Genomic DNA, 22,896 nt, shown 5'->3' with positions numbered 1-22,896 from the left:
TTGTCAAAATTGTCAAAATTGTCAAAATTGTCAAAATTGTCAAAATTCTTCAAATTGTCAAAATTGTAAAAATCGTAAAAATTGTCAAAATCGTCAAAATTGTCAAAATTGTCAAAATTGTCAAAATTGTCAAAATTGTCAAAATTGTCAAAATTTTCAAAATTGTCAAAATTGTCAGAATTGTCAAAATTGTCAAAATTGTCAAAATTGTCAAAATTGTCAAAATTGTCAAAATTGTCAAAATTGTCAAAATTGTCAAAATTGTCAAAATTGTCAAAATTGTCAAAATTGTCAAAATTGTCAAAATTGTCAAAATTGTCAAAATTGTCAAAATTGTCAAAATTGTCAAAATTGTCAAAATTGTCAAAATTGTCAAAATTGTCAAAATTGTCAAAATTGTCAAAATTGTCAAAATTGTCAAAATTGTCAAAATTGTCAAAATTGTCAAAATTGTCAAATTTGTCAAAATTGTCAAAATTGTCAAAATTGTCAAAATTGTCAAAATTGTCAAAATTGTCAAAATTGTCAAAATTGTCAAAATTGTCAAAATTGTCAAAATTGTCAAAATTGTCAAAATTGTCAAAATTGTCAAAATTGTCAAAATTGTCGAATTTGTCAAAATTGTCATAATTGTCAAAATTCTCCAAATTGTCAAAATTGTAAAAATCGTAAAAATTGTCAAAATCGTCAAAATTGTCAAAATTGTCAAAATTGTCAAAATTGTCAAAATTGTCAAAATTTTCAAAATTTTCAAAATTGTCAAAATTGTCAAAATTGTCAAAATTGTCAAAATTGTCAAAATTTTCAAAATTGTCAAAATTGTCAAAATTGTCAAAATTGTCAAATTTGTCAAAATTGTCAAAATTGTCAAAATTGTCAAAATTGTCAAAATTGTCAAAATTGTCAAAATTGTCAAAATTGTCAAAATTGTCAAAATTGTCAAAATTGTCAAAATTGTCAAAATTGTCAAAATTGTCAAAATTGTCAAAATTGTCAAAATTGTCAAAATTGTCAAAATTGTCAAAATTGTCAAAATTGTCAAAATTGTCAAAATTGTCAAAATTGTCAAAATTGTCAAAATTGTCAAAATTGTCAAAATTGTCAAAATTGTCAAAATTGTCAAAATTGTCAAAATTGTCAAAATTGTCAAAATTGTCAAAATTGTCAAAATTGCCCAAATTGTCCAAATTGTCCAAATTGTCCAAATTGTCCAAATTGTCAAAATTGTCCAAATTGTCAAAATTGTAAAAATCGTAAAAATTGTCAAAATCGTCGAAATTGTCAAAACTGTCAAAATTGTCAAAATTTTCAAAATTGTCAAAATTGTCAAAATTGTCAAAATTGTCAAAATTGTCAAAATTGTCAAAATTGTCAAAATTGTCAAAATTGTCAAAATTGTCAAAATTGTCAAAATTGTCAAAATTGTCAAAATTGTCAAAATTGTCAAAATTGTCAAAATTGTCAAAATTGTCAAAATTTTCAAAATTTTAAAAATTGTCAAAATTGTCAAAATTGTCAAAATTGTCAAAATTGTCAAAATTGTCAAAATTGTCAAAATTGTCAAAATTGTCAAAATTGTCAAAATTGTCAAAATTGTCAAAATTGTCAAAATTGTCAAAAATGTCAAAATTGTCAAAATTGTCAAAATTGTCGAAATTGTCAAAATTGTCAAAATTGTCAAATTGTCAAAATTGTCAAAATTGTCAACATTGTCAAAATTGTCAAAATTGTCAAAATTGTCAAAATTGTAAAAATTGTCAAAATTGTCAAAATTGTCAAAATTGTCAAAATTGTCAAAATTGTCAAAATTGTCAAAATTGTCAAAACTGTCAAAATTGTCAAATTGTCAAAGTTTTCAAAATTGTCAAAGTAGTCTAAACTGTTAAAAATGAGAAATACGTCAAAAATAGGAAATATGCCAAACGGCAGGCGTCAAGTCGGCGTTTCTACAGCTTAAAAGTTCCAATTAAAAAAGAGTCATTAGAAATTATTTATTTTTTTTTTCCAAAGTAAATCGTTTCGATTCCAATTTTGGAAAAACATTTCATTCAAGTTAAGATTTATAAGTTGGAATTTATATTTGACAGTAACTATTAAAATTAACATTAATTATTCATTTTTTTTTTTTTTTTTTTTTTTTTTTTTTTTTTTTTTTTTTTTTTTTTTTTTTTTTTTTTTTTTTTTTTTTTTTTAGGCTGGTTAACGGTGGATAATGTGCAACACGAGACCCCATAGTGGTCATATCACCTCTTATTCACAACTCCTATCTCTACCTCCCCGCGGTGCCGGCTGGGGTGCGAGTAACCTAAGCGGAGATCGGGTACCCAACCCCGGTGGATGCTTTGGTCGCATGCAGACTGAGAAGGTGGCCGCACGCGTCTGTTCCCCAGGTCAGGGGCGGCGTGCAACAACAACCGAGCGTCTGTTCTCCAGGTCAGGGGCGGCTCAAACAGCGTCTGTCTTGCAGCAAGCGGCTGAATTTATGAAATGCGGCTCCCGCCAGCTAAGTCCAAGATGGCAGCCCCATCGCGGGATAGGGACTTTAGGCTAACAACCTACTGCTCCCGATTCATAACTTGTTACGGAATCCGAAAGAAATGACCGATCTGGAACTTTGGCGACGACTTTTAGCATGAAAACACGGACACGAATTGGAACTTGGAATGTTTTAACCCTTGCCCAACAAGGCAAACTGGAACAACTTGCTAGAGAGGCTAGCCGCCTCAAGCTTGAAATTCTGGGACTGAGCGAAGTCCGTTGGCCTAATACTGGAGAACACAAGACACAATCCGGGCAAGTCCTGCTTTACTCTGGCATACGAGGAGAACATGCTACTCGGGAACGAGGAGTTGGTTTCCTGTTAAGCCCGCAGGCCTACGCGGCCCTCATTAGATGGGAACCGATAAACGAAAGAATAATCGTAGCCAGATTTAGAACACGGGTTAGAAACCTTACAATGGTCCAGTGTTATGCGCCAACTGACGTTGCCGATTTGCAGGAGAAAGAGCAGTTTTACAGTCAACTGAACAGCGTGGTAGAGAGAATTCCGAAGGGTGACATTCAAATCCATTTGGGCGACTTCAACGCAAAGATTGGCTCCGACAATCAAGACCTTGAGCGCATCATGGGGCGCCATGGCCTAGGACAGATGAGCGAAAACGGAGAGCTGTTTGTAGAATTTTGTGGCAATAACAACATGGTGATCGGTGGATCGCTCTTCCCCCATCGACCAGCACATAAGGTCACTTGGGTATCCCGAGATGGCCGAACAGAAAATCAAATTGACCACATCTGCATCAGCCGAAAATGGAGAAGGAGCCTTCTTGATGTCCGCAACAAGCGAAGCGCAGACATTGCATCTGACCATCACCTCGTCCTTGGCGAGATACGACTGAGAGTTGCGCGTGTCCAAAGGCGCGAGGAGAAAGTCGGGTGTCGATACGACGTCCGCCGGTTGGAGAATCCAGAGGTGAAAAGGGCATACGTTGAACAGCTAGAATCCCGAGCCTCGGAGCTGCCGACAGACGGAACAGTCGAAGAACAGTGGTGTGGAATTAAGAATGCCTTTATCACGACGAGCCATGGTACTCTCGGTAAAGTTTGTGGAAGAAGAAGTGAATGGATGTCGGATGAAACTTGGAGGATGGTCGATGATCGGAGAAAGGCGAAAGTCGGAATTGAGCAGGCATGTACCGGGTCAGCCAAAGCAGCCGCCCGCTTACGATATGCGGAGCTGGAAAAGGCAGTTAAACGAGCTTGTAGACGAGACAAGAGAGCCTGGACAAACTCCCTAGCCGAAGAGGGGGAAAGAGCCGCCGCCAATGGAGATATCCGATTACTTTATGACATTTCTCGCCGCCTCAGTGGTGCAAAAACTAATGCAAGAATGCCGCTGAAAGACCGAGCAGGTCAGTTATTGACCGATCGAACAGATCAGCTCAAACGATGGACTGCGCACTTCGAACAACTCTTCCGAGTCACGAATAGCGATGGCCAACAGAACCCGCTGCTTGAAGCGCCAACAGTAAGTCGCATAAATGGCGTCAACTCGGAAGCGCCCTCGCTGGCTGAAATAGAAGCGGCAATCAAAAACATGAAATCCAACAAAGCACCTGGGATCGATTGCATCCCTGCTGAAATGCTGAAAGCCGACCCTGCCCTGTCAGCACAAATGTTGCACCGTCTTTTCGCTGACATCTGGGATACTGCAACATTCCCGGCCGACTGGATGCAGGGTATCCTCGTTAAGGTCCCGAAGAAAGGAGACCTGACAGAGTGCGGTAACTGGCGAGGCATAACGTTGATCTGTACAACCCTCAAAGTACTCTGCAAAGTGATCCTGAACAGGATCCAGGAGAAAATCGACGCTACACTCCGACGGCAACAAGCTGGATTCCGATCCGGACGATCATGTGTGGACCATATCACAACGCTACGAATCATACTGGAACAAATCAACGAATTCCAGGACTCTCTTCTGCTGGTGTTCGTTGATTTCGAAAAAGCATTCGACCGACTTAATCATGAAAACATCTGGGCGGCTCTAAGGCGACGAGGGGTCCCAGAGAAACTAGTCCATCTAATCGAAGCACAATACGAGGCATTTTCGTGCAAGGTCTTGCACGATGGTGTCTTGTCCGAACCAATCCCGGTAACTGCTGGAGTGAGACAAGGATGTATCTTATCACCGCTACTTTTCCTCATCGTAATGGATGAGATTCTGACTGGATCGATCGACTGTGCACCGAACCGAGGATTGCCGTGGAATCCTTTAACAATGGAGCAACTGAACGACCTTGACCTGGCTGACGATATTGTTTTGCTCGCCCAAACACAACAAGACATGCAGAGCAAACTCGACGACCTCACCGAAAGCTCCAAGGCAGCAGGTCTCAAAGTCAATGTCGGAAAGACCAAGTCGATGGAGATCAACACAGGAAATCCCTCCAGTTTCATGGTAGCTGGGCAACAAGTTGAGAAAGTGGAGTGCTTCCAGTATCTTGGTAGCCAGATAACGCCTGATGGTGGTACCAGGAAAGACATCGAAACCCGGATCAGAAAGGCCCGATTTGCGTTTGCGAGTCTCCGAAACATCTGGCGGTCACGCCAGATCTCTCTACGAACGAAAATCCGAATCTTCAACTCAAACGTCAAATCCGTATTGCTGTACGGGTGCGAAACTTGGTGCACATATGCGGTGACGACGCGAAAACTGCAAGTATTTGTAAACCGCTGCATGCGGAACATCATCCGCGCTTGGTGGCCTGGCAACTGGATCTCGAATGAGGAACTACATCGCCGGTGTCATCAAAGGGCGCTAGAAATCGAGATTCGGGAACGTAAGTGGAGATGGATTGGGCACACGCTGCGAAAAGATGAAAACGAGATTTGCAGAGAGGCGCTTGACTGGAACCCAGAAGGTCATCGAAGAAGAGGCAGGCCCAGAAACTCGTGGCGGCGAAGCCTAGCCGCTGAAATCCGAACTGTCGACGAGAATCTTGACTGGGACCAGGTGAAGACGCTGGCTCCGGATCGTCAACAGTGGAGGTCTTTTACCACGGCCCTATGCACCGGAGGATCGGCGCGGGATCATTAAGTAAGTAAGTAAGTAATTCATTTTTTTATCTATTGAAATTCAGAACTCCAAATAATTCAAATATGATTTCAAAGCCTGTTTTCTGCAGGACTGTACATTATTATACTTAAGGACTTATGTTTTAGAAATTGTGAATCATTTACTGATAGTGATTTGCAGATAGTGATGCTCATTGCTGGGTCACCGAAATGAACTAGTTGAATGCATGCTAGTTTAACCACATTTGACCGTAGTTTGAACCGCATTTGACACTGTATAATGCGCAACTTGTTTTTATCATTGAATTATTTTGAAAGAAGTTTTCCTGGGGGAAGGGTTTTTGGGAATACTAATTATGTTTTTTTATTCTTCTAATATTTCTTTTCAAGAGCGAGCAATGGCGCTATATCCAAGGTCAAAGACCAGAAATGATAGTGCATCGAAATCCGAAACTTTTAATTTAACTATTACTATTCTCGTTTATACAATACTAAAGTCGTAGTTTAAAGATAAATGAAAAAAAAAATTTGGAAGGAAATATTACTTGTACAATGAGGTTTTGGATTTCTGTGCAGAAAAACATCATTTCCATCCCAAGAAGGACAAATGCACACGGACCATCATCAAGGAGCACAGAAAATTTAGCATATGTGCTTCCAACGTTAAAATCTTAGTTATAAGTAGCCATGGGAACGTATGGTACTGTTGTCCACGTTTCTTCCTCCCTGTGTTCCAGTTGTCTCTGCGTCCAATACTGCACAGTGGGCCCGGCCTAGTTAAGATGAGTAGTAAATGTACTTTTACTACTCACCGGGATGCTGACAAGATCTGGCTGTGTATGTATCATAAGCATAAGCATAAGCATAAGCAGAAATTGTGAATCATTTACTGATAGGAAAAAAGTAGCTCTCATTTTTTAGAACAGTTTTTCAATATTAGGTCAACATGTTTAAGCCGAAAGATGTGTAAAAAGTCATCATAAGCATTGAAAATTTTTGTTTTGATTAAAAATTGCTCACAATTACGTTTAATATTCTAACGATATAATTCCAATAGAGTGTAATGTCCTCATGAACGATCTCCCAGGGTTAGCGAGTCTTTGCTTTGGCACCGAGTACTTTAGGCGGATGGTTTCTCCTCCATAACGACGGCGGTGGTTCCGGATCCGGTGGACTGCGAATCATCAGAAGCGGCATCGGTGCAGGACAGTGATGGGAACTTCTTGTGGAGCGCAGCACGGTACTTGGGATGGCTGATACCGTACACGATTGGGTTGTAGACGGCATTGGCCTTGGCGAAGAGCGATCCCCAGATGGTGGCCAGTGGGCTAATGGGGGATGCCTTGAAGATGCCGGTGTAGTTGATGATCAGATACGGAGTCCAGGCCATGAACCACAGCGAGATGGTGACCAGGGCAACCTTGGCCAGCTTCATTTCGGTGCTCGTGTTCTGGGCTTCCGCCGATCGGAGCGAGGCAACGTTCATCTTCTTGGCCTGTTCACGCATGTTCTTCTCATGAGCAGCGACAGCCTTGATGATGAAGATGTACGAGTAGATAATGGTGAGGAGCGGGGTGAAGTAGACGAAGATCGAGTAAACCAGGATGTAGGAGCGGCTTTCCCAGGTGGTGGTCAGGTAGTCAGTTCCGCAAGCGCTCATGTTTCCTTCCGGTACGTAACGGTTCCAGCCGAAGAAGGGGGCCAAAGTCCAGCACAGGGTAGCGAACCAAACGCCCAAGATGCGCACCAGGGCTCCATTGTTGGACAGCGGCTTGGCCGAGAGACCCTTCACAATGACATTGTAACGATCCAGGGCAATCAGAGTCATGGTCCAGATCGAGACGCAACCAAACAGTGATCCCAACATGCCGTACAGTTCACAAGCGAAAGGTCCCAGAACCCAGGTCTCGTAATAGCAGTTGATCACCATTGGCGGTCCCATCGTAAACATCATCAGGAAGTCCGAGAAGGCCAGATTAACGACCAGCAAGTTGGAGGGGGTTCGGAGCGCCTTGGTATTGGTGAAGATGTACATGACCATGCCGTTGCCAACGATCGAGATGAAGCAGAGCATGGCAATGGCCCAGCCCAGCATGGCATGCCACAGTGGGTTCATCGGGGGAAATTGGTACCAGTGGGCGTCCACCATGTGCAGCATCTCCGGGGGAACTTTGTCCACCACAGTCAGATTGGCGGCAATTGCTCCTCCCAGCAGCGGTTGTTGCTGCATCCACGATGCGTACGACGCCATTGCTACTTCTTATCCGAAGATATAACACTTTCACACTTTCAACTAGTTAGTGATCTGGCTAACACCACTTATCTCCACGCTTAAACGATGATGTTCCGAGAATTGATAGGCTGAAGAAAATCGCTACCGTCTAGGGCGAACTACTTCAGACCTACGAAAATACCGAAGAACGACTCGATTTGTCAACGGTTGAGTGGCAGCTTTTATAGTGCCAATACAGGTGGATTTGTTTTTGGGGATATGATTTGGGTAATTAGATTAGCTTCCGCCCGAGCGCCGTTCATAATTTCATAAGTAATCCGTTTGGCGGAATGTGACCGATGACTCAGTTGGACTAGTAAATGCAAGCCAGGTGGTTATAAGAAGTGAATGGAATAATTTCATTAATTTTTATTATATTTTTAATTAATTATGATTTCAGGATTCGATTAGAATCCTTATATGGAGAATTGTTCTGAAGTAATTATTACTTTAATCTGATGGATGACTTCAAAAACCTTATCCAACTCATTCAACCCAAGTTTAATACTTTTGATTCTGATGCACTTTTATTTTAAAATTATCCATTTCTTAAGTAAACAATTGGATCACAGGATATTATTTTCTAGCTGACCAATCTTAAATAACACTAGTTTAAAAATTTTAAAAAAAAAATCGTGAACTCCATCCACTGACCTAAATTTTAAATGTACAATTAGACGCTAAATCCGAAAATGAAATTCAAAAAAATCTCAGTAGAAGTCCAATTGTGTAGCCTTCTTCGAATGAAATATTTGTCACAATTTAGGCTTTGAGAAAAATATTCATAAAACCTAATGAATCATGAAGAAAAAGTTATCAATGAAAAACCAGTATTTACTGCTTCTTTCTAGCAAAATATTTTAGAATCTCATTCACACAGGGACGAGCTTCCATATATTTTGATTGTGTGACTTTTACAGAGAGAACAGAGCAGCTTTTTGATAAACATTTCATAATTTTACCTGGGCAGTTTCCGGGTTAAAACCGGGAATTATTATAACTTTTCACTTTTCGATCATTAATATTGTAATTTCCGTATGTTTATAAATTCCTTTTTCTTTCCCTATTTTCAAAATAAAATCCTTAAAAAAATGTAGTTACTTAAATTGGACCAATCGACAGAACAGAGTTTCCATCCCAATTTCTGCCTGAGACTTGAAATTCGTATTGAAATATTTCACTGATTTGATCAAAATTTTATCACTTACTGTAGTAAATATTCTCAATGATCATTCCTTAATTATTATAAAAACAATCTCATACTTAGTTGAGTTGCTAATAGCATTGAGTGGTTCTCTTAACGTGAATATATTTATGTTTTAAATATTATTCAATTCATTAAGATTTTCAAGTCTTGTGTTGTTTCTTCAGTTACTGAAGTTCCGTTGCATGTTTTTTTTTCTGAATTTTGAGAACTCAAGATCTTTGTTTAATGTACTAAGCTCATTTCGAATCCTTATCGGACTTTTTTAACGATAACTGATTCTGTGTTTTACACGTTTAATCTCTATTCTCTTTTTTTTCAACTAATGAATTTTTGCACTTACACCCCTTTGTTTTTGAGGGAAAATGATGAAACTTTGGTCACATTTAAATAAAAAAATTCGATAACATTTTTTTCTATCTGATGAGATTCATACTCCTTAAAAATCTCATGAAAACATTTTTTGTGTTTCAAAGATACAAAATTGAAATTCACATTTGGTGCAATTTCGGCTTTGACTGTGATTGTAACTTTGAATCTCCTTTTTTTTATTTAATTTATGTTTTGTTAATTTGATTTTTTGATTAAAATTTCAGACACTGACTGGTGGTTCTGAATATTGAACCTGATTTTGAGTTTTGAATTTTTAAACTCTTATATATGTTTCTCAATGATATTTTGTTGAAAACGCAGGTTTCAGTGGTGGAATAGAGTTATCTGTATTCATGTTTCGTCTGTGAGATCAGTAAAATACAACTATATTAATTAGCGATAGCTAATTGTCACTTTCCACTTCTTATATTCCCTAACCGGGAAAGTACTCATTTCTCAATGAGTACTTTGATATTTTTACCCAGAATATCTGGCAACACTGTTGTGTTACCACAAACCCAATTTGAATATTCTCGCCTAACCGTGTGATGATGTAAACATTTGTACCGTGTTAACCATCATAACCTGTCATCAGCAATCATCGATCTATTGTTCTCGATTGCGAATTGGAAACAGCAAAAGGAACCAAAACATTGTTTGTTTTGGTTCCTGCTGCAATCGGCAGCAATGTGCTCCAACGAAATCGTAAGTATCCAAGGAATATTGAAAGAAGGTAGTGCCGAGAGCCATATTGGATTTTTTTCGTGACGTCACTGTTGCCAAGCTGTCGAAGGTTTATACTGGTAAAACTCAAATTTCAAAGTTAAACACATTAAAGAACTAAATTAAAATCCAATTTGATTCGGATTGTGTTGTAAGGCAACTTGATGATTGTGCTATGAGGTTTTTTTGTGTTTAATAGACTGCAGTGTGTATTATTCTTCAATTTTTTATTGAATGTACAGTCATGCTCTATGTGAAACGAGAAAAAATAATAATTTTCTCCTTTCAAAAGGTCTGATTGGTAGTTTAGGGCAGTGCACCTCATTGTCATAATTTGAATCTAACATGGTGTACCATATGAATTTCTAATTTAGAACAATTAACCCCAATAAAACCATTGCAACTTTGGTGTACTAAATTCCAATTAAAGATTGTGGTTGGATTCGAAAAATACTATTTTTGGTTATTTTATTTTATCAACGATACAAACCTAACTAATTTCAACATTTATAAGCAAAATTTTGAACTAATTATCAAGTTTTGTCAATTTGAGTTAGGATACCGCAGCAACTTCAATCGTCTGAATTAAAGCAAAACAACTTCTACATTCAACTTTTTTAGTATCAGTCTTGAAGAACAATAATATTTTTAGAATTGTGTGCCTTCAAAGTTAAAAAAATCTTCAAATTTTTTCAATTGCTAACAAAAAAGGAAAAATGTCCATATAAATTCACAGATTATTGGCAACAGTGACGTCACAGGGGGTACTAATACTAAAGCAAGGCTACCTCGGCACTACCTCCTTTAAATATTCCTTGGTAAGTATCAACATATTTAAATTGAATTATTTTGTTAATTTGTTTTTTAAATTTTATATTCCTAGTTTCAAATCTTCATGATACTTCCCAGTTGTCATTAGGTATATATTTCTTGATGAAGCACAATCCAGACGATCAATGACGATAAAACTTTGCATTTTGCAGCTCAAATAAGAGCTTTCATTTTTTAAAAATTTCTTAACTTTCCCGCAATGTTTGCACGTGATTAATTAACAATTTTTACGTGAAAATACCAGGAATTATCTTCTACGCAGACAACATGGCTATTTGAACACAGTATACTGTACTCATCTCTAGATCGTTAACAACACGAGAATTTATTTATGTGAGAGCATACATACATGCATAGAATATTACTTCAATGATTTAGAACCTTCCCTTCATTGAGAGGAAGTAAGGGAATTTTTGAGCGTAGCTCGAGAAATTAGAAAAAAATGATTAAACCATAATTTGCATATCAGGTTTTGAAATTAAAAAAAAAAAAAGGGAAAATTAGAAAAAAACATTTTAGTATAACAATTTTAAAATCAAATTGCAGCTCTCATTTCATCATGGTTGCATCTGAAAGATGTAATAACTTGTTTAAAAATATGAGTAAATAAATCAAAACGTTCAAAATTCTCCTAAATTTCACTAATTTTTTTTACTATTGCTTTTTATGTGCTTTAACTTCAGCTTTCGCTAGTATTAGTAAGAGCTTAGAATTTTGAGCAAAATTTGGATAATTTGGAAATAAAACTGAATCTTAATAAAAGTAACTTAAATTTTATTTAGCATTTTAGCATTTTGAATATTATTTTAGCGATTTTTAGCGATTATTTTAACAAACAAACGCAATTAATTATTTGGGATTTTTTCTAACCTATGGGTCATCACCTTTGGAAAGGCAGCCAAAAACGCTAGAGAAACAAAATATTAAAAAAAAATTATACAACATTGAATTTTTTTCTAAGAGTACAAATTAAATCACTTTTTTCTCGTTAAAAACTAAGAATTCAACAAATTTATGCCTATGATACTTAAAAACAGGCGCGTTGAGACAAGTAGTTTCAATCTAAATTTATGGTACTTCAACCAAGCTTCGCCCCATTTTACCTTAAAAGTTAGCAAAATTAAGAAAATTAAGGTCGTAGCGACTTTACATCTATAGAAAAATGTGCTTATATTAATGCTGAGAACAATATTTTTATGTAAGTTCAAAACTTTTAATAGCATAAAAACAAATTTTTAGTATGTTTTCAACTAAAAGCTTCATAACTCTGCACTGTATAGAGATAAAGTTCTTACTTTGATAATATTTGCATCTTTGAAGAGCAATTTTTGTCTCTATCTCATCAAACATCAAAGTTAGTTTTTTTTTTATCGTAGTAGGCTGTTAAGTAAGAGAGATGAATGACCCCATAGTTGTTAAAATCCCAATGATCAAATAAATAGAAAAAAGTTCTAATAAGTAAATGTTGTGGAGACACCTAGCAGTTAATAGTCCTTTTGGACCACTGTTCAGCGGTGATCATTTTGCGTTTTACATTTTTTTATGTTAACGCATAAGCCAATTTTCAAAAAAGCTGAGATAAATTCTCAGTTTATTGTTGTGAATAGAGAATTTGGATCCAAAACAAGCCAAAAAAACTTACTTAGATGTATCTATACATAAGATAACCCAAACGTATAGTTTTTTTTTATTAATTTAATTAGTAGTCTTAAAAAACCTGTTATGTATTGCTTTCTTTGAATATCGAAGAAAATGTTTTCGATGGGCCCACAAGCATATCTCATTTCTAAAATTTAGCCCGTCTGTTTAAAATATTTACCACTCATAACCTTGAGTCAGTGACCCTTCTTTGGACATAGGGCCTACTTTAGTCCTGAAATGCCAAAAATTAGAAATAATTTATTTTGCTGTCAGAGATTTTTGATACTCCAGTGCAAACAATGAACTCGTGTTTTTTCCTCATCCTTTCATACTGTAATTAGTCATTACAAGAATTCTGATAAGGTTTTTGACGTTTCAAAAAAGAGTTTACTTTTCAGTTGTAAAACGAATAGCGCTTTTAGTGGGGGACATTTTGAGAAATGAGAGTAAAATAAGGTAAAATCTAATTTTTTCAACTGGCTAAGAAAGAGTTGAAAGGGAAACCACCATGGCCGTAGGAAAGGAAGGGGTTTTGGGGGCTACACCCGCCTCCCTCTCCATGAAGGTCCAATAATAAAATTAGAATTTTATAATCAAACTAGCTGACCCGGTAAACTTCGTTTCACCTTCTAAAGTATAAATCGTAATAAATGTTTAATTTCATCTACACGTCCTTAACTGCATTCTTATGGAAATCGTAACAAAAAATGTTGAATTTGTATTGGGACCACCTTCCATAAAAAGTGAGATCCTTGAAACTATTATACAAACCATCTCTGACCCAAAAAACCCTCGGATACCAAATTTCACTTCATTTCGACCGACCATTCATACGTGATGTTGTTACAAAGAAGATGCCTCCATTTTAATATATAAGATTTTGAAGAACTAATTAAATGATTCAAGAATAACAGTAGTGTAACAATCTAGACTCCAAAACTTCGAAATCTCATTCCAGGACCAAAACTCCACAACAGTTTTTCAAAAAATTTCTCAATTATTCATAGCAACTGAGTCCCAAATATTGAATCCCAAAGTTAGACCAAGCTTACCAGTTTATTTGTATTTTTGACCAGATTTTCTCTTTGATTGAACTCTTTTTCTCTTTTTTTGAAAAGTTAAACGAAAATTTCAATTGAGTCCTAAGAATTATGTATCTTGTGACCAAATCATTTTTTAAACAAATTTTATAAAAAAAAACATAAACAACATTTTTGAGGCCTGATTCTTCTGATGATTCTGAATCAGCTGATGTATTTCGAATAAGTTATAACAGTTTTCCATGTGTTTTTCTTCTTGAATAGTTCTAAAATTTGCCTGCATATTGGCCGGATTTTTGAGAAAAATTTAAAACAATATGCTCCTATTTCGCAAGGTTTAAGGATAAAATTGCCTGGATTTGCCCAGCCCAAGTTTCCATTGTATTGTTTTTGATTTTCAATTTGGATCATCATTATTGGTACAGAATCCTGATTCGAACATTGATGTTGGATTTCAATCTAAAATGTTATGGATTTTCCATATTTGAAACTTATAATTTCGGAATATGAAAATAAAATATTTAAAATTCAAGCCATTTTTATGATTTGGATCTGAAATTTTTATTCTACATTTATATGTAGAGTTGAAAATATGAAAGATTCATGAGTCCAGAATTGAAAAATTTGAAACGATTTAATCATTCACAATATTATTTAAGTTTCTCAAGTTCAATTACGAATAAATAATTGAAAAAAAACACATTCAAAACCTTGAATTCTGAATTAAAAAAAAAATATTTCTGTTCAAAAATTTCGATACAAACTTCGCATTTTAGTTTCAAATTCATAAGTTTTCATATCTGAAATTTAGATTCAGGTTTTTAATTTGGATTCAAAATGCAGAATTCAGACTTGAAACTTAAATCCAAGGTTTGTACCTACATAGAATTGGCTTAAATTTATGTTCTATCATCAATATTAAAATATCGATGTGAAAATTTCATTAAGGATTCAAATTGAAGGCGATCGAAATTACATAACTTTGATTCTTGATTCAAAATTAAAATTTGAAATTCATGAAAGCCAAATTAGAATACACCTGGTTAAAATTCCATATAAAAATAAGGTCTGGATTAGAGATGTACCGAATAGTGGTATTCGGCGAACGGCCGAATACCGAATATTGACCTTTTCAACTATTCGGCCAAACGAATATTCTATTGAATTTTTATGCTTTTTAAAAAAAACTTCAGGATTATTTCAATGCCTTCTATTTCTTCCATATTAATACCCCTCATGTTTTTAGTCGATGATTTTCTACCAGATGATATTATCGGATCATGTATTACAAGATATTTCTTAAGCAGGGGTCTTTCAGATTTTTAAAATGTCACCAATAACTGAAAAGTCATCAGATGACTCGTTGCTTCTAGGGCGTTTATCACCAAAGAGATTGCTTTCCTGTGAAATCTGTGATAAAACATGTCGAAAAAGAAGCCAAGCTTTTTGAAATTGCTTTTCTGATATTGAATTAGATGAAGGTCGAATTTGAGCAAGATATTTTCACAATAGTTATTGAAAAAATAGATGATCTTTAACTTTAAACACACCATACTTTCAACCACACGTATCCACACGGTCAGGCATTCAGAACAATAAAAAAAATTAAAAAGGGCAAAATTTATGTATATTTTAAAATTTTTGAAAAATCCTTATCCACAAAATTCAAAAAAAAAATTAAAGAGGAATTTGAGTTTTTTATTTGATTTAGCAAATAATCTGAATAAACCCGAGCAAAACTTGAAAAGTTTTAAACTAGTATAAAACGATACCGTTCAGCATTCTCCTGCACGATCTTCAGTGAAAGATACGCGGATACACCTTAGATGTTTTATTGAAACCATGTTTTTCCTTTTTTATGGGAATTTAACTCATTAAGGTCATTCTTCCTCGTAAATAACTGCTGAAACCATAAGTTTTCAATGATTGTGTGGGTTTTTCAACATAACTTTTGGATATTTTATACATTATCCAACACAATTTTCAAGTCTTTTGTAGATATTCGGCCTATTCGGCATATTCGGCCGACCGAATATTCGGTACATCTCTAGTCTGGATTAATTTCAAAGAATTTGTTTTTTGAACAACCTAATTTTTTATTTTAAAAAACTTTGATTACAGGATTTTAATCATAAAATAGATAATAATAAATGATAATTTTTGAACTTGTGTTTTATTCTTTGGCAAAAATTTAGCTGGAAATTTTAATTAAAAATATTTACATGTATTGCAGATTCTTCAAAATCAAAGGTTCTAACTAAGTCTTAAATTTTCACCCATGCTTAAAAAGGTTATGCTTATGAATTTTTTCAACAGGAAGCGTTCAAAATCCTGTTTCTTCGTTTCGATTATAGTCGTTTCTACATCATTGTGCCACTCGCGACTTTAATCCACGATGCAGTTGGCGCACCAGTAATTGAAAAACCTATCTGGAACATCTGTGATCGTTGGGCTCGAACTCACGGATATCAGCTTAGGAGGCAACTGATTTACCAACTGAGCTATATCACAAGACCCCATTTTTTGTAAGCTTCATGAAAAAAAAATTTACTACTCCTGGGACTTATTTTCAAAAATAAATTACTTTTATTGCAAAAATAACTTTAACCAGAATTATTTGTACTTAGTAAATAAAAAAATCGCTTGTATATGCATTGTTCATTGTTCATTGTTCCCTCTTCCCCTCGCATGGGCTGGTTCTTCCTGCGGCCCTGGAAACCACGATCACTGGGTAAATATGAACTCTACTTCTATTTGCAATAGTATAAAAGAATTTTTTTTCTACATTAATTTTCATCTTGTCTAGTCCCTTAAATTTCAACAACAGTTGGATTCATTTCTATACAAACAAAAAAAAAGTTTCGCTGACTGAATGTTTGAGTCAAGACCCATCTCTGGGTCACAGTTTAAAAATAGAAAATAAGGCGGTGCCAAACACCGAATTTGGTTGGATATCCAAATACGGCAAACGCATCAATTCTCATCATAACTGACAACCCGTGCAGTAAAGCATGGATCACCATGAATCTGGACGCATTGTTTATTATACCATTGCGCTCCTAGTTGTTGGATCTGGAATGTTTTGAAAGTACTTTGTTCGGAAATGTTACCTCTTTCAGTGCTGAAAATTTCATTACGATTCATTTTGTTTCAAAAAAGTTACACGTGATGGAAGCCGCGAGACGAAAATTAATTTTGGACACTGACGTTAAAAACATGACGTGGTCGTGAGATGCATACTATTGATCGGCAGCTTCATACCAAGCGTTATAGTGGACCTAAGAATCAGAAACGGCATTTGAAGGTGTTGAGAACGATCAAGGCAAACACAGGGTAGTCGGACTACGACATCGCCAAGAAATTCATCGGCGAAGGAATACTATCCTATCGGCCAGTAAGCAACCAAACCGGAGATTGAAGCAGAATTTAGTAGCCAAAGGACGTGCCCGGAAGTTATACAACAAGATTCCAACGAAGTACGACGGATGCATCCTCATGGATGACGAAACGTACGCGAAGATGGATTTTTGGCAGCTTCCTGGCTAAAAGTTTTATAAAGCCACTGCAGTGGTGCACTGCACTGGTCGGGGTGATGTCCCCGCCAAGTTAAAATTCGTTTTTGCCGATAAGTTGGCAAGATTGTTTGATCTGGCAAGGTATTTGCAGCTGCGGACGAAAAATTCCGGTTTTTGTGAAAAACAAGACCATGGACTCCGAAATGTACAAGGAGGAGTGCCTTTAAAAATTTTTTTTTGCGTACAATAGATCTCACGAAAGACCAGTAAAATTTTCGCCTGATTTGGCAAGCTGCCACTACAGCTAGGAGGTACTACAGTGGTATTCAGCCAACGGGTGGATTTTGTTAAAAAGGACATCAACCCACTCAACTGCCCTCAATTCCGCCCTATCGAAAAATTTTGGGCAATTGTCGAGCAGAAGATGAAAAAAAATGGTAGGACGACTCGGGAAGCAACAGAAATGAAGAGATTGTGGAACAAAATTGCCGCTGAGGTCAGTAGATAGGGAGTCCAATCTTTGATAAGTGGTTCTAAATGAAAAGTTCGAAATTTCGTCAAAATATTTTTTATCTCATTTTTCCTTTGAAGTGCAATAAAAACCCTACATTTTTATTATAAAACATTTTATTTTAGTTTACATAGCTCCGGGATAGACCCGTTTTAACGCGTCCAGATTTGTAGTGATCCATGTTTTATATGAGAAGGCAATGCAAATCTTGCCGTGCCTAAAATATCCAATTTTGAGTCCAACTACCGTAAGTTGAAATGATGGGAATAGAAATACACTACGAAAATGATGATTATCACATGGGAAAACAATTCCCTTCATTCCGATAGACATCGACACTCGACCAGTATAACTTTCACACGCCAGGTTGTTTCCTGTAGTAGAATGTTAATACATGGGCCCCGGAGAGGCGCAAGATGTGGGTTCAAGTCCTACCGGGAGACAAAGACAATTTTTTCTCACATGTTTTTCTACATTAATTTTCATCTTGTCTAGTCCCTGAAATTTCAACTTACAGGTGAATTCATTTCTCTATATAAAAGAAAATATTTGGAAAACCCTAAAAAATTATTGAGGGGCCAAGAACAGGATAATTTCTACCACGATGTTTTATTTTAAGACCTGAAAACACCAAAAATTTGATTCAATACCAACCGATCAATTATGTTACGAATTTTTAATAAGGAACCTCTCTAGAACCTTCCTCACATGTTTGTCAACTCAATTAAAATTCACCACAAACAAACACAAAAATGTTATAAATACTGTGCTGCTGCCAATGCTGACAGGGAGTGAAAATAATAGAGAAATTCCTAACCAAAATTTTAAAAGTTTTCTTAATCGTTTTAAAACTGTTATGCTTTTCCATAATAATCATTGATTTAAAACTATATATTAAAAAAATTCTTTAAAAAATCTAACATTTTATAGGTGTCAGCCAAAACATAATTGAAATTGAATTAAATAAAGGAATATCGAAATCTTTTTTCTTCACAAAGAAGTTTTATTGCTTTATTTGCTGATTTAATAGGCATTCAACCTTTCAGTTCTATTTTTAATAATTACTTGCTTGCTTTGGCTCCCTCTAATGCTTGTCTTTAGTGACCGTTGCAAAAGTTTACTACAAAACTGGGCAAAGCCAAATTGGGTTACCAATTTCGCAGATTCCCGCATGCCTGCCACCGGCAAAGTTTTCCGTTTATTCAGCTGTTGGCCGAATCAACCAGAACACACCGGAACATCAGCCAGCCTGCCAGCCAGCAGTGTAATCCAGTTGTGCCCTCGAAAATTACTGTTACTTGTAGAAAACCTCGGCGGAAAGCATTCAGCAGCATATCGCGACCGGAAACCGTTTCTAACTTTTCGCGCAAACCACAATGCAAAATTCAAACCCCAAAATGGGACACAGCCTTGCGAGTGGCTTCAACGGCTGGTTTTCGGGGTGAGAAAATGAAGCTAACAAACCTTCCTTCTACTCCCAATTCCTTTCCTCCAAACAAGTTTTTAGAGAAAAAAAAACTGCTACAAATCCTTGTTCCATTTGCATGACATTGTTCTACTGCTGCTTGCACTTTCTGGTGGCAAACATAGGGATGACGCCATTCGCCCGCCATCATTTGCAGCAGCAAGTTTTTCATTGCCGGCTAGCACTCGGCATCGCAATGGCTTCCTGGAAAATACTATTTTCCAACACTCGCACATCCCACTCTAGATTCACACCATTTGCCGGTGAAGTCGAATCCAAACTTTGCACCAATCGCACGAATTGGCGGAATCATACACGGGGGCAGTCGGTGTGAAGCTTTAACGCCCTTGCTTTGGAAACATCACCAATATTGGTTGAACCGTGTTTAAGATTATTCAATTTTGAGTGAAATACATAAAATTCATTTTGAATTAGAAGATTTGGGCAAAATTATCGAGTCATTATACAATAATATACAATAATTTTTGATAAACAAAAATAAACACCAAACAAGAATTGATGGAGCAATCGAAACCATATTTCGCATGGTAATTTTTTTTGGGAAGAAGCAATATTTCTTTGAATATTTGAGACCTCTTTCTTCTTCTAATAGGACGATAGGATAGAGCAAAAGGTGCTCATACAGAATTTATTGAATAAATTGAGATCGAATCGAGCAAATGGAACAATATTTCAGATCAGAGTATACATAACAAGTAAATATACATAAAACGTTTCTTTGGTTATTTGAGACCCCAACCACTTTTAGTGGGTAAAAAGGAAGGAAGAGAGACCCCATTCTCTATTTTTTGCACAACTCGAAAACGAATAAAGCAAATAATACGAAATTTGGCATACGAGTAAATTCGAGCATAAGACTGAGTCGACTTGGGGTCATTTTTTAATTTCTGTGGATCCGCTCCTGCTAATGGTTTTAATTTCATGCCTATGAAATTTTTCACTTGTCAACTTTGCCAAAGACTTCTTCTTCGTATCTCATTACATAAAAAAGTAATAAGTCATTGAATGAAGGCATGTCTTTTGGCATTAAAAAAACAGTAAATTCAATTGGCATCACTGCTGGGTACCTAGCAAGGTATTTTTTCATGCAATACTCCGCGAAGCATTAGCAGTGGTATACAAACCTAAAAGTCCAAATTTACTCATGTAAACGTTACTTAAAAATTCTGCAAAAAATCATGGATGAGTTTTGAACCAAAACGAAGCTTTTAAGACCCCAGGGTTTGAGCAATTCAAAAATGACCCCAAATCGACTCAGTCTATTGGCACAATATCCATTAGCGGAAACAAGAGAAATAAACAAGATGTTGACTGCATGACCTTTTTTAAATGAGAATAGCAATTTATTGATTCAGTAAAATAATAACATTTTAATTCGAACGTCACAACTGAACAGGTTTGAAGTCGTTATTTCAAGTATTATTAAAGTTATGGCCCATCAAAATTGAAAAATAATTTTTGGAATTCTCAACTAATTTCAATTCAATTTTGCAAATTTCTTCCAACCCTTGTCAATTTGGTGCATGAAGATGTTTGTGATTGATTGACAAAATTTGTTAAAATTTGCTAATCTGAAGAAATAACCAGGATTTCCTAAATACCGTAATCCGGGGTAATATTGATCACTTTGCTCAATATGTTTTGATTATTTTTTCTGTTAAGGGAAATGTGGCATGTTTAATATTTTTAAAACCAGTGCCGGACTCCGATGAACGTAGAACATGGATGCAGAAATTTATTTGACCTTATTAAATTTTATTTAAAAATCGTTTTCGTCTCTGTTCAGAATTTGATGCTTTGGGGGGACATTGATCAGTCTCTATTCTGACGGTTTTAATGAGTTTTTTTTCATAAAGAATACAAAACACCTTAATAATATTTTAAAATGCTAGATTATCAATTTTACCTTGATTGTTAAGGTTTTATTTAAAAAATATTTATATTCGAAAAAATAACTATGATGTTACCTACATTTAGGGGCAAAAAAAATTATAATTGCTAAATAGTTACCTATAGCTTCAAAATACAAATGAATTTTAACCTTCACACATTCCCCTAGGCCCTCCGACTATTTGCATGTTTATTTTCTCTTCAAAGTTAACGATTTGATAGGGTTCCTATCCATTTTTCTGGCTTACTCTAGGAAAATGTCCTTATTTTTTAAATTTAAAAAAACTATCATTAAATGACTATAAGAATAGCACTCTAACTGTTAATATACAAAGAAAAAAAGTTGTTCTTTCACATAAAATAACCCGTTTGCTTCTAAATGATTTTTGGTATCATCAGGAAAGCTGTTTGTTTGCGAGCCTTGGAAAAATAGATATTTTAAGATTTTGAAATTAGATTTTTTACTAATACAAAAAAAATTTTAAAAACAAACCAAATCATGCCTATTTGAAACACAATTAATAGGCTTTCAAACGATTAAAACAGTTTCCAAAAATTCAAACTAACGAATGAGTGATTGATGACAATGTAGAAAAGTTTATTGTTGGTCAAATTTTTCCCGATGATCAAAGTTACCCCGGTACTACTTTTTTCAAAATAATAAACAAATTACATATTTACACACATACATTGAAATAGTTTATGTTAAATACCATGGGCCAATTCCTTAAAACCTCCAAAACATTTTTTGTAATAACGTCACTAAAAAATATCCACACGTTTCTGAGATATTAAGTTTTAGATTAGTGTGGTTTTAAAACAACAACTTTCTCAAACAATATTAAAAAGTCAAACTTATTCATGTAAACATTACTTAAATTTTTTTTCTTTAAATTATGGATGATTTTTTAACCAAAACTAAGCTTTTAAGACCCCATGGTTTGAAAACTTCAAAACAGACCAGAAATCTCCTCAGCCTACTCGAACATAAGAAATGTTTCTCTGGTGGTAAAGAACCTTCTTTTTTCCACTGAAGAGGCAGCAAAGGGAGAGAGTGTTATCCATACAAAAAATAGTATATATAGAACTTTTCGATATAATGTAACTGAGTGTGGCAAAGAAGCGTATTTGTAAACTAAATCTGTTTCTATGATGGTTTTTGACTTCACCCTTCATTCTTAAAAAAATATTGCAGAAAAAAAACGATGTATAAAGATATATTCTTATTAAAAACTGTATTTCTTGTGCAAACATCACTTTAACGATCCAAAACTTTGAACGTTTTCGAGTGCGATTCTTGGTTTGAAGAATAAAAGTTGATGTTCGTTTTAGAAAAATCGATCCACATTGGAATGAGATTTATTTAAAAGAATAATGTTTTGAAAGGTCATCTTCTTTAAATGAATAATGGAGGGTAAGAAGATCGCTTCCAATAATTTTTGCATCAAAAATTGTCATTTTTATAATATATTGTATGGCTTTGAATTTTTTTTGTTTGTTTAATGGGACATCAATGAAAAGAAATTTAATATCTGGGTTAAAAAATCAAATACAATTCCTCTCAGATGGCTCTGATTAAATTTTTAGGAAATTAAAGCTTAAATAAATGTAACTCTGAGTTACTGACAGCCTTAACGTATCAAATTATTCTCTTACAAAGAAACTGTTCTTTAACGTCTCTTTGCTTAAGACAATCCCATGATTTCACACTTGTGAACATTTTAGTATTTTTTATTCTATTTTGGGGCATCGAAATTTAAAAATGGGGAAAATCCATCCGCTCAGGCATTTATCCCCTTCCATGGCTGAAGGAACAAAGTGCTTTTTGCTTGGCATT

The 22,896-nt window shown here is 35.4% G+C and overlaps 2 protein-coding genes across 3 annotated transcripts in view; one reads left to right on the top strand and one right to left on the bottom strand.

Annotated features, from left to right (window-relative positions):
• LOC129751430 (uncharacterized) overlaps window positions 1–22,896 on the top strand; it is a 462,239-nt gene that overhangs the window by 72,814 nt on the left and 366,529 nt on the right. The window lies entirely within an intron of this gene.
• On the bottom strand, window positions 6,120–7,987 carry LOC129751431 (opsin-1-like). The gene has a single exon (XM_055746925.1). The coding sequence runs from the start codon at window positions 7,823–7,825 to the stop codon at window positions 6,695–6,697; it is 1,131 nt and encodes a 376-aa protein (XP_055602900.1). The 5' UTR covers window positions 7,826–7,987; the 3' UTR covers window positions 6,120–6,694.

This window comes from Uranotaenia lowii, chromosome 3 (genome assembly GCF_029784155.1).
Source record: "Uranotaenia lowii strain MFRU-FL chromosome 3, ASM2978415v1, whole genome shotgun sequence".
Taxonomy (NCBI): domain Eukaryota; kingdom Metazoa; phylum Arthropoda; class Insecta; order Diptera; family Culicidae; genus Uranotaenia; species Uranotaenia lowii.
Note: the sequence above shows the minus strand (reverse complement) of the source record. Positions and strands in the feature narration are given on the sequence as shown.